We start from the raw sequence: 12,910 nt of genomic DNA on the forward strand, positions 1-12,910 counted from the left end.
GATATTTGAGAAGCTAACATTCTAGTGTTAGGGAAAGCATTTTAAGGGCAGACAGAATAGCTAGTTGCCTATGTGGTAGAATTTGAAGGGTGCTAAAAATATCTCTCTAAGACCTATCACAATGCCAGAAACTCTATGTGTAGAGCTTCATTTAAGGGGTTCTGGAAGCCCCTACCCCCTTACTTGAAATAATCAAAGGATTCCTAATAAAATGCACTTCTTTTATTTCAAGTCCTTTTCAGCTAACATTGGGAATTGCCCACCACCCCTGAGAGAATGCTGCAGTAGATTCAATAGCACCCCTATATGAGAACCTTTTAAAAAGCCCATTAAAGGGTCAGCTAAGTGGCTTGAGAGCCAGGCCTAGAGATGGGAGGTCCTGGATTCAGATCTGGTCTCAGACACTTCCCAGCTGTCACTTAGCCCCCATTGCTTACCCTTATCACTCTTCTACCTTGGATCCAATACATGGTATTGATTCTAAGACTGAAGGTAAGGGTTTAAAAAAAGTCTATTAAGCAGATTGTTGGAGAAGAAGGTAAGAGGGTACCAAGAATAAACCTGATTTGGTGGTTTGTGGGATAGGACATTAGGAGGAAGAAAAGATTTATGGCTTTAAGAGAAGGACTGATCAAAGGAGAGTGTGTGTGTGTGTGTGTGTGTGTGTGTGTGTGTGTGTGTGTGTGTGTGTGCATGGGCAGAACTAGAAGCTTGGGTCTTTTTTGGAATGTCCGGCCCACCTGGTTACAGAAAGCTTGGCCTCATTGATTGGCCACTCGGATAGCTGGAAGTCTGATCTTCCTGGCTTAAGAGTATTTAAAAGAAAAACTGGTAGAGTTGGCTGCATTTTATACTTCTTTATGCTTTATACTTCTTGGGTTCCCTTTCAGAGCACTGAACTTAGAGCCAAGATACCCTAGTCCTAATTCTGGCTCTGCTAGGAACTTTCTCCTATGATGTTGAGCAAGTCACTTAACTGCTCTTAGCTTCAATTTTATTATCTGTAAAATGGGTATAATATTTGGCACTATGCCCAAATGATATGTAAGTCTGAAAACTTCTTGAGATCAGGGTCTATTTCACTTTCATATGTTTATTTCTAGCTCTTAGCATAGCATTTAGCACATAATAATTGCCTAATAAAACTTTTCATTCATTCATTCTTCCCTTTATTGAATGAGATATAAAAGTATTTTGAAAAAAATCTTATACAAACCCAATGTATTTTTTTGTTTTCAGAAGTTATCTCAATTTACATGTTTCTGAATTCAATGAACAAAATCACTGAAGCAATTTGGCTAAGAGAGAAAATCTGAGAATCTTTGGTTATCTGCACTGTGAGTTCTGTGCATTACAGGTTTCCTCTCTTATCAAGTTATGAGTTCCTACTCTGATACCACTTGATATAATGGCCAAAGCCCAACTTCTACAATTTCAGGCGCTGGTGAATTCTGACTCAATAGCTTGGTTTTGCCTCCTAATGTATCATGTGACTTTGAAGTCACTTAAATTTCTCAAACCTAAGTTCAAGGGGCATCTGTCAAAAGAAAAAATAACTTCTGCTCTAAATACTTTGTAAGGATCAAATGAGATGATACTTATAAAATGTTTAATATAATTCCTGGCACATAGCAGGTACTATTTACATGTTAGCTCTCATAATCAGCATTGTTTCACTTTGCATCTGCTGCTCTGCCTGGCTTCAAATCCATAGGATATGATGCCCTTTCTAGGATAAATTTATCACCTCTCATCTCACCACTGGGCTGCTAACTCAAGTCTTGACTGACACCACCTTTTTCAGCCTATCCCCTCTCTCTGATTTTTAAAAAACCCTTAACTTCTATCCCAAAATCAATACAAATATCAGTTCCAAGGCAGAAGAGTGGAAAGGGCTAGGTACTTGGGGTTAAGTGACTTGGCCAAGGTCACACAGCTAGGAAGTGTCTGAGGCCATATTTGAACCCATGCCCTCTTGGCTCTAGGCTTGACTCTTCATCCACTGAGCCACTTAGCCATTCCTTTTCTCCCCTCTGTTAAGATAGCTGGAGGGAAGAGTACTAAACTCCTCCCAGTGCCTTCCTTCATACAGGACTGGACTCTGCTCATTTCACTTTGCATCTGCTTCTCTGCCTGATTTTAACTCCTTAGAATAACATGCCCTCATGACAGGTACCCCTTGGTACCCTCCAACTTTCTTGCCTCCTTTTGTGTGTTGTCTTCCTCCATTAGATTATAAGCTCCTTGAGGCAAGGACTGTCTTTTATTAATAATTATTTTAATAATTATTAATAAATATAATTATTAATGTGCACAGTGCTTAATACATAGTAGATACATAATAAATGTTTATTGGATTTAAACATCATGACATCATCATCATGAAAGGTAGCCTGGCCTAGCAGATAGAAAACTGACCTCAGGGCCAAGAAGTCTTAGGTTCAAGTCCTGCCTCTAACCTACACCAGCCATGTAACCCAAGGCAAGCCACTTATCTCCTCAATGCTTGTCAAGAAACTCTCTAAGTGACTTGTTCAGGTTGATACCAGATTTGAACCCAGGTCTCCTGACTCTAGGCCCAGCTTTCCATCTACCACACCACCTAGATGCTCCAAGTCCATTGCTTTTATTTTTTAAAAAGCCATTACCTTCCGTCTTGGAATCAATACTGTGTATTGGTTCCAAGGCAAAGGAGTGGTAAGGGCTAGGCAATGGGGGTTAAGTGACTTGCCCAGGGTCACACAGCTGGGAAGTGTCTGAGGCCATATCTGAATCCAGGACCTCCAGTCTGTAGGTGCTGAGTCATCTAAGCTGTCTCAAGTCCATTTATTTTTAAATGAGGAATCCAAGACTTGGGGAAGGAATTTGTACCCAAGATCACACGGGTTGTGGGGCAGACTTGGGATTTGAACCCAGGTCTGTTAACTCCATATCCAGTTGGGGCTTTTTTTGGTCATCTATATCAACTATTATCTGCCATTTGTCCCAGTGGTTCTTGAGCATCACCAATTCCCCGATGGAAGTGGGAGGAAAGGGAAAGAGGCCCAAAGGGACCAAAAAAATAGAGAAAAACAGAGATTTCGAGGGATATTTCAAGTACTTACCTCCACTACATGTGAGGAAAATCCTGTCTGTGACATTTCTAGTCCAAAAGATGTTTCATTCTTATTAGTACCTAAAGGAGAAGGAAAAGTAAAATGTTAGGCCCAGGATGAGAGCAGAATGGACCCAATCTATTGCTTTGCAACTTTCACAAAAGATGTTTCTAAGACTTGGGGCTTTGTCTTAGGGCAGCCAGCTCCTGGCGTCCAAGTCTCAAGAGCACTAACACAGACAGAGAATACAAGTCCAGGGGAAGGGCAGGGGCTAGGTTGAGTGTGTAGAGATGTCAGCTGGAAACCTTCACACACGAGGAGACCCAGGAGAAAGAAAATGAGAAAGCTCATTGCGCAGAGAGCCTCAGGCTCTCTGTTGTTATTGAGTCATTTCAGTCATGTCTGGTTCTTCATGACCCCATTTGGAGTTTTCTTAGCAAAGATCCTGGAGTGGTTTATCATTTCCCTCTCCAACTTATTTTACACATGAAGAAACTGAGGTCACAAGGGGTAAGTGATTTGACAGGGTCATGCATCTAGTAAGTGTATGAGGTCAGATTTGAACTCAGTTCTTCCTAACTCCAGCCCAGATACTCTATCCACTGTGCTACTTAGGTGGCACAGTGGAGAGCCTCTTTAGATTATTCCTTTTATAGGCATACAGAAACGTCAGACTTCTCCAATTAGTTAGATCCATTAGGCCATTTCCCAGTCCAAGAACCTTCAGTGAACTGCAGGATTACATCAGTTAGTCAACAATTATTTATGAAAAGTTTATTATGGGCCAGGCATTATGCTTTGTACACAAAGAAAGGCAAAAAAAGGGGTCTCAACTCTCTAGGAACTCACACTCTAATTGGGAGACATGTAGATAATTATGTACATGCAAGATATATATGTGTGTATATATGTTTGTATATGTATATGTCTCTGTAAGTATATGTGTGCATATAGGTGTATATGTGTTTATATATGAATATATGTGTGTACATATATGGCTTATATACATGTATATGTGTATATAAGTAAATGTATAAGTGTACATGTGTATCTATCTATCTATACATCCAGCTATCCATCCATCCATCCATCCATCTATCTATCTATCTGTCTGTCTATCTGTCTGTCCGTCCGTCTATCTGTCTATCTGTCTGTCTATCTATCTATCTATCTATCTATCTATCTATCTATCTATCTATCTATCTATCTATCCATCCATCCATCCATATGTCTATCTATCTGTCTGTCTGTCTGTCCGTCCATCCATCTATCCATCCATCTGTCCGTCCATCCATCTATCCATCCATCTGTCCGTCCATCCATCTATCCATCCATCTATCTATCTATCTATCTATCTATCTATCTATCTATCTATCTATCTATCTATCTATCTATCTATCTATCCATTCATCATCCACCCCCCCTTCTCTCTGTCTCTCCCCCTTCCATTTCATAGCTAGCTAGCTAGACAGATAATCTCAGAGAGAAGAGGCTAACACTGAGGACCAGGGGGCAGGACTTCATGTATGAGGAACCCAAGGAGGCTAGGATAACTGGATCATAGAATCTGTGCAAGGGAATCAAATGTAAGAAGCCTGAGAAGACTGGAAGGGGTCAGCTAGTAAAGACCTTTAAGTAAATATCCTATGCAGGGCAAAGAGTTGCCACTCCTGGGGCTTTGGAAATAAAGATGATCATAGAATCCACAACGTATGGATTTAGAACTTGATGAGATCATAGGATTCTGGATGTAGAAGCGATTTTAAAAGTCATTTAGCCCAATTCCCTCATTTCACAAATGAGGAAACCGAGGCCAAAGGAGGCAAAGTGACTTGTCTGAGATCAAAGAGCTGGTGAAAGAAAAGGTGGTATTCAATCCCAGGTGTTTGATGCCCAAATCAGTCACTTTGAGGCTTCTGTTTTTTCTGAAAGAGGAACTGCAGAAATGTTTTTAACAATGGCACTACCATAGGAATAAGCATGTAGCCTCTGGAGATGACTATTTCGAAGGGGACAATAATCATCTGGATGTGCCACTTTTTGTTTGTTTGGTGTGTCTGTCAAACAAGCAGATTGGGACCCTACACTCACTGGCAATTTATACATTTTGTTGTAAGGCATTGTATGAGTCCTTTTCCTGTAGGTTTGTTCTTTCTACATCACCCAGCTTGGACTATGAGCTTCTCAAGGACAGGGAGAGGCAAAGGAGGCCTTGAGAACTATTTCTTTTGTATCCCTCCTCTGCCCTGGGTCTAGCTTCTGTGTTCCCAACAACTCTCATCTATATTGGATCTGTGAAATTGAAATCCTACTTTTAATGTGCTAGGAAACTTGGTTATATAAAGAAACTCTGCAGTGCCTCCTTCAGAAAAATGAGGGTACTTAATTCTTATAACCAAATCCCAATCCTTCTAAATCAATCTGCTTTTTAATTCAGGTTTCTTTATGTAGGTTTGTTTAAATAGAGACCTGGTATAAATGAACATGTCTCTTTACTCACCTTCCAGGCTGAAAATCCTGTCCCCGAGGGCATCCACGATGTCCTTCAGTGCTGCCTCATCTGTGACGTTGAAAAAGTGCTTGTCATCAGGGTCACTGGCTATGTACTTGATTTCATTCAGAAAGGCTTCTGGGTTGATGCCCCTTCGGTTATAGTAGCCAAGGACCTATAAGAGGATAGGGAAGGGCCATAGCACAGCTTGGACTCCCAATGTCTCCATTTTCACAGGCTTCTTGGGCAAGCTGGAGGCACTGATATTTTTTTCCCTGATCTATGGGTTCCATAAGGTTATATTAGGCCAAAATAGAACTGATACACTTGGAGAGTAAAGGTCCATAGGATCATAGAATCATGGGATTAAGGATTTAGAAGTACGACAGGATCAAAGAATCATAGATTTAAAACTGAAAGAGACCCTAGAGATTATCTAGTTCAATTCCTATAATTTAAAGACTAGGAAACCTGCTCATAGAATAACTAGATGGTATAGTAGATAGAGTGCTGGGCTTAGAATCAGGAAGACCTGAGTTCAAATCCAGGCTCAGAAATTTACTGGTTGTGTGACCCTGAGCAAATCACTTAACCTTTGATTGGCTGTTTCTTTATCCATAAAGTGAGGATAATAATAGCACCTACCTCTCAGGGTTGTTTTGAGGACCAAATATAATAATAAATGGTAAAATGCTTAGTGTAATATAGTGTAATAAGATAGTAAACTCAATATGTGTTATCTATTATTATTGTTGTTATTGTTGATGTACAGGTTAAGTAACTTGCATAAGATCATATGAGCTATGAGTAGGAAGTCTGGGATTCAAACCCAATTTATCTGATTTCCAAATCAGTTACTCTAAGGCTTTTGTTCTTAGTAAAGTCTTGCACACCATATTTTGACTTGAGCTCCCATCCAATGAAATTGCTTAGATAAATAATAGAAGAGACCATAGGGCTATGGAGAAATAAAAACAAATCATCCTTTTGGCCTACACAGAACAAAAAGAGATTTTCAACTCACTCTCCAGAAAGATAAGAAGTAGGATAGGAAGGACAATCCCAACCTCAGGATAAACCTGAAGCTGTTTATACCAGGTTATTTGAGTTATACTCCCCAAAGATTCCAGTTTAGCCTGCCATAGGAGCCCCTTCTAACCTGCATGAGATGTTTGATATTAGATTCCTTGTTAGCTTAGAATGAATGACTAGAAAGAGAAAGGCCTATGGTGTGTCAAGTTTTTGGGATATAAATACAAAATGGAAACAATCCTTGTCCTAAAGGGGCTTATATTCAAAAGGGGAGGCAATACATATTAGAGAGTGGCGACCAGGGAAGGAAATTATGGTCTGGGAAGTCACAAAGAGAGTGAGTAGCTCAAGGGTAATCAATTGGGCATCAAAGGTATGGACATTACCTTCAGAAGACTCCTGTTAAAAGTACAAGTGTTACCACCAGAAAGCTATACACACACACACACACTTTCATATTAGCCCACAATCTATCAGAGTAGTGAGACCAGCTTGGCAAAAGAAGGGATGGGATTCAGGATGGAATGAAGTTTCAATGGAAGTGAAGAGGGGATGGATAGAAGAAGGACTTACAGCCACAGCATATCGAGTAACATTATCCTTCTCACTGTCCTCAATGACCTTCTCCAGATCTGGGCTGTCATGGGACTCTCCATCTGTGATAACAATCATTACCTTCTTAGCTCCCTTCCTTCCTCCTTTCTGGAAAGCCTCCGAGCTAAAAACAGAAAGGCCTAGTCAGTGGAAGAAGGATATTCGGAGTAGAGATGGGATATCTGTCCTTCTAGCCTTCAAGAGATACAGGGAGGGGAATGAGAATGTGAATATGAATAATCATAATAATTCTATGTCCTCCTATTAAATCCAATTCTGATTCCCTACTGTGGTGAGCAGGCTACCCTAGGCTTAGAGCAGGGGGTTTTAGCCCTCATGAGCCCTTTGGCAGTCTAGTGAAGCCTATGGATCCCCATGCATAAGATAAAATGCATTGAATTACCAAGGAAACAAAATATATTAAAATAGTTATCAAAACATTTTAAAGGAAAGTTTATGGAAGTTAAGGACCTATAGCTTAAAAGGTTATACCTGCTATAGTACCAGTGTATTGTAAGTTCTGACAGGTTTTACCAGCAAGGATTTATTACATGTATACTATGTGTGAGAACTTTGCAAATAGGATCTCATTTGATCCTCACAACATCCCTGGGAGGTAGGAGTTATTATCCCTTTTTTACAGATTTGGAAACTGAAGCAGACAGAAGTTAAATGATTTGTCTAAGGTCACACTGCTATTAAATGACTGAGGCTAGCTTTGAACTCAGATATTCCTAACTCTGGGCCCAGAGCTCCATTTGCTGGGTCACTTAGCTGCCTCCTGTACAAATACAAAGCATATAACAATTTCTATTGTCAAAAATCTTGTGTACTAACCAAAAGACAATGCATGCATATATAAAATAAACAAAATAAATAAAATAAGTTAGAGAGGGATAGAAAGAGCACTTGGAGGAAAGGCTTCATGTAGAAGGTAGTGTTTGCACTGAGTCTCAAAAGAAGAGAGGAGGGACAGCTGGGTAGCACAGGGGTTAAAGGGCCAGACCTGGAGGCAGGAAGACCTGGGTTCAAATTGGATCTTTGATACTTGCTAGCTGTGTGACCCTGGGCAAGTCACTTAACTCCCCTTTGTCTCTCCTTTGCTGCTCTTCTTTGAAACTGATATTAAAATAGAAAAGTTAAAAAAGAAAAAAAGATAGAAATTTTCTGACGTAGAGGTGAAGAGGGAACATATTTAAGCAGAAAGATGACTTATGCTAAGGGACAGGAACAAAGAGGAGGCCAACTGGCTGGATTGCAGAAATCAGGGATGGGGGTGCAAGGAGACTTAAAAGATTAAGTTAAGACCAAGTTGTGAAGGAGAGAAGGAAGGGAGCAAGCCTGAATTAAGCACTTACTCTGGGCCAGGTATTATGCTAAGTGCTTTACAAATATCATTTGATTTTCACAAAGACCTTGTGAGGTATTTTCCCCCCATTTTTATAGTTGGGGAAACTGAGGCAAACAGCTATTTAAAGATTTGTCCTGGGTTACACATCTAGTGTCTGAGGCTACATTTAAACTCAGGTCTTCCTGTCTCTGGAGCCAGCATTCTATCTGCTGTATCATCTAGATTAAAAGTCAAACAGGATAATTTTATCCTAGAGACACTAGGGTGCTACTGGAATTTATTGAGTAAAGGAGAGATAAGTTCAGATCTCTACTTAAAGAAAATTACCTTGACAGCTGTGGGGAGAATGAACTGGACTGAAATGGGGAATATGAAGTGGATGTCATTTGAGGGTCAGAGAAGCTTATTACTAGATTGCTGGCCACTAGGTGATGCCCTTGATTTTTTTAGGGTGATCAATAACTTAAAAAAAATCCTTACCTTCCATCTTAGTATCAATTCTAAGTCAGAAGAGCAGAAAGGGCTAGGCAAACAGGGTTAACCAGTTGCTACCCTTGTTTTTCATTTTTAAAGTATATTATCAAACAGGATAGTCTCTCAAGTGATCATTACATTTTAAAACTATACAGGAGGCAGCTAGGTGGCTTGGTGGATAGAGAGCCAGGCCTGGAGATGGGAGAACCTTGGTTCAAATCTGGCCTCAGACATTTCCTAGCTTTATGACCTTAGGCAAGTCCCTTAACCCCAATTGCCTAGACCTTACCACGATTCTGTCTTGGAACCAATTCATAGTATTGATTCTAAAATGGAAAGTAAAGGTTTAAAAAAATAAGCAACAAAACCAAAAATAATATGCAGGACATGAAGTGAAGCCATAAGTAATGTGCATCTAAGCACATCCTAGGAATATCTCTTTTTGGAAACATAGACAAAAAGGTTGCCAACTTTATAGGATGGAAACCCTTAGTCCCACAGTTTTGGACACAGCAATGAGAGCATATAGTAATGAGAAGTGGTGGGCTGTCATGATTGGAGTCTTGGCTCTGGAGTCAGGGAAATGAATATGATTATTCCATGATGGCAGAAGATGTACTTTTCATTTGGGGATCATCTTGGGAACATCTATTTGTCAACTGGCCACAGTTAGCTCTTAATTATCTTCTCTAATGATGGGGAGTGGGGATCCAGAAATTCCAGATGAGTAGAAAAGTCTCAAACCACTTATATTTAGTTCTGGAATCTATCCAGAGACAGACATTCAGACTTCATACACCCAGGAGGCCTGAATATCTCGTTCCCCCACCTATTTATCTAAAATATGTAAAATAACAACATTTATATAATGCTTTAAAGTTTTCAAGTTGCTTTACAAATATTCTCATATTATCCTTCCACCAAACCCTGGAAAATAGGTGCTATTAGCCTCATCTTACAGATTAGGAAACTGAGATAGACATGATGTTAAGATGTTAAGCTCAGGGTCACTTTGCTAGTGTCTGAGGTCAAATTAGAACTTGTTTCCTTGACTCCAATTTTAACCTTCTAGTCATTGCATAACCTAACCACTTAGTGGAAAAGCATGGGGATAGGCATCAGAAGCCTTGGGTTCTAGTGCAACCCCTGCCTCTAATTGACTCTGTTAGATTAGGTAAATCATAGAATCATAGAGTATAAAAGCTGAGGGGAACCTTAGAGGTCATCTATTCCTTCCCTTTATGGGTGAGGAAACTATAACCCCAGAGAGGTCCAGGGATACATTATAATTCATAGGATAATACTGCCATTTCCCCTTCCTTTTCTAAGAGAACCAATGACATTTTGGGATGATATCTTGACTTCTGCTTGAACTGGATTTAAGTGAGAGTCACACAAAGTCATCAGCCTTATTCTCTCTTCTAGAGTCATCCAAACCAGTGGCAAGACCAAAGTCAAGAGTGACGATGGCCTGGGATGCAGTCTGACCAAGCTTTAAGTGCTCCAGTGTCTGCTTCTGTCACCTTCATGACTATTCGAACAAACTGATTTCATCTATCCATTCTACTAGAGGAAGTCTTCCATGCTTGGGATGGACATCCACTAACTTGTGAACAGGTTTGTGCCCTATTGATTACCCTCAACCTGGTTCAGTCTGTCTGCCGAGCCAGATTTACTGGGTGTGGCTGCTGCACATGCTACAGCTTCTTGGAGCCACAGGTGAGAGTAGGGTGGAAGATGGACACCAAAGGTGGATGAGCAGCCCTGGAAAGGGCTCTGCAAGCTCTCACACCAGAGATGCTGGTCCTCTCTAAACACCCCATAAACCACTAAGGGAGATAACTGACAGATGGGACCTAGAATCTAGGTCATGTGACCTCTCTGCTGAATCACATTGCTTCTCAGATAACTGGCATTATGATTAAAATCACAGATAGCAAAAATTTCTCTCTTTGCAAATTCTCTCTTTGTTGACTCAAATAAACTTTATTCCTGGGCAAGACAGGAAGAAAGAATAAAGAAGCATGGATGAGCAGAGGGGGGAAAGTGAGGCAGAAGAAGTAACTTGACTCTAACCCAGTGGTTGTGGCAGCTGGCCAAAGTCACAAAGAGAGTAGCAGAGCTGAGACTAACATTACATTTGGGTGTCTGGAACATAGTTTTGTCCTCTGTCAAATGGGTTAAAAAATACCTGCCTTTTCTATCTCATAGGATTATTAGTAGCATCAAGGGAAATGATGAGTAGAGAAGTACTTTGAAAAGTATAAGCACAACCCATATTACTCAATTGGCTAGTTTTTTTTTTTAACTCTTACTTTCCATCTTGGAATCAATACTATGTATTGGTTCTAAGGCAGAAGAGTGGTAAGGGCTAGGCAATGGGGGTTAAGTGACTTGTCTAGGGTCACACAGCTAGGAAGTATCTGAAACTGGTTTGAACTTAGGACCTACCCTTTCTAGGCCCGGCTCTCAATCCACTGAGCCACCAAGCTGCCCCCATATTGGCTAGTTTTTAATAAATACCTACTATGTGCCAACTAAATAATTATCAGGTGCTTGGCCTTGGGAATATGAATTAAAGAATGAGACAGTTTTTGGACTTAGGAAGCTTATTTTCTGACATGCAAAGTCTTGTATATTTGATCACTTTGCATTTATAGCATATATGACAATTCCTTAGACACAGCAGACATTAATCAGTGTTTCTTGAATCAAATAAAATTATTATTATTATTGCTCAGATTGTTAGCAGCCTGGGCCTAGCTAGGCATTATGAAGAAAAGAGTTAATCATATTGCTGTCTTGGTCAAAATATAGGCTGTCTCTGAACCAGCTGCATTTCCTAAAATGAGTTCTTTTTTTTTTCAGGAAATAAAAAAATGGGTACCCACTGAGAAAAAACACTGATCACAGGCCATGATTCAGTTTTTTACAACCCAGATTTTGTAAGAAAACAAAAAAGCCTACTCTTTATTTGGACCAGCAGGGTATATTGCCCTCTTGTTTCTTAGAATAAAAAATTACCTTATTCCAGTGAAATCTTATTCACCAAAATATATACTATGATTAGTTCTTAGACCCTTGTGGGGGAGGAGGAAAGGGCTTTTCTAGCTTTACAAGTATGGCATGTAATGTAATTTGGGGTTGAAAATGGGCAGGTTATAGTCGAACCTCACATGAGGTGCAGATTATACACTATGGCATTCCCTATGAGCCACTTTAATGGTCCAAAACATCTGGTGAGTCATACACTAAACATCTGTCTGGGCTTTGTTGGGTTTGGAGTCTGGTGCTAATGAGGCCAAGGTAGTGGGTTTGATGCAGGTACGAGCTAATTAGCTTTGAACAGAGAACAAATCAGTTCCAGGACCTCAGCCTCCCTCACGAACCCTGTGGCTGGTTCTACATGCGTGCTGCAAATCACCAGAGCAAAGGATGGTGGACAACTGGGTCAAAGCATTGGAATGACTCAGCACAAGCCATCCACACTGTTAGCAAAACAACCCCCTGAAAGATTCTCCTGATGGTGAGTCAGTGGTGTGCTCTTGACACAAATAAGATGTTCATTGAGGAAGAACTTAGAACGAGTCCCTGTTTAACCAGTTTTAGCTAAACACGCTGATAACAGAGTATAATATAGTCAAAGGCCACTGTAGTCCAGGGTGGGGATGAAGCTGGTGAAGAAGAGACAAAGGAAGTCTAGAAGGGGCAAGCCTCCTGAGCCTCCAGGTTAGAAGGCCTCTGGGTAAAAGTTTATTGACTAGTCTTACTTGGGTATACTGAGTTCAAAGCCCACCTCAGACACTTACTTACTGGCTGTGTGAACCTGGCCAAATTGCTTAACTTCTATTTATCTCAGTTTCTGCATCTATC

The 12,910-nt window shown here is 40.4% G+C and overlaps 1 protein-coding gene and 1 long non-coding RNA gene across 2 annotated transcripts in view; one reads left to right on the plus strand and one right to left on the minus strand.

Annotated features, from left to right (window-relative positions):
* The window catches only part of LOC103095150 (uncharacterized), a 44,566-nt gene extending 32,490 nt beyond the window's left edge, over positions 1–12,076 (plus strand). The window contains exons 3-4 of the long non-coding RNA XR_008914404.1: positions 10,463–10,654; positions 11,906–12,076. This is a non-coding gene — a long non-coding RNA (uncharacterized LOC103095150). The remainder of the gene's footprint in view (positions 1–10,462; positions 10,655–11,905) is intronic.
* The window catches only part of ITGA11 (integrin subunit alpha 11), a 229,054-nt gene that overhangs the window by 67,003 nt on the left and 149,141 nt on the right, over positions 1–12,910 (minus strand). The window contains exons 8-10 of the mRNA XM_007479623.3: positions 7,192–7,336; positions 5,596–5,761; positions 3,105–3,175 (exon numbers count right to left, since the gene is read on the minus strand). Of these exons, the coding sequence (XP_007479685.1) occupies positions 3,105–3,175; positions 5,596–5,761; positions 7,192–7,336 (382 nt within the window). The remainder of the gene's footprint in view (positions 1–3,104; positions 3,176–5,595; positions 5,762–7,191; positions 7,337–12,910) is intronic.

Source organism: Monodelphis domestica, chromosome 1 (genome assembly GCF_027887165.1).
Source record: "Monodelphis domestica isolate mMonDom1 chromosome 1, mMonDom1.pri, whole genome shotgun sequence".
NCBI lineage: Eukaryota > Metazoa > Chordata > Mammalia > Didelphimorphia > Didelphidae > Monodelphis > Monodelphis domestica.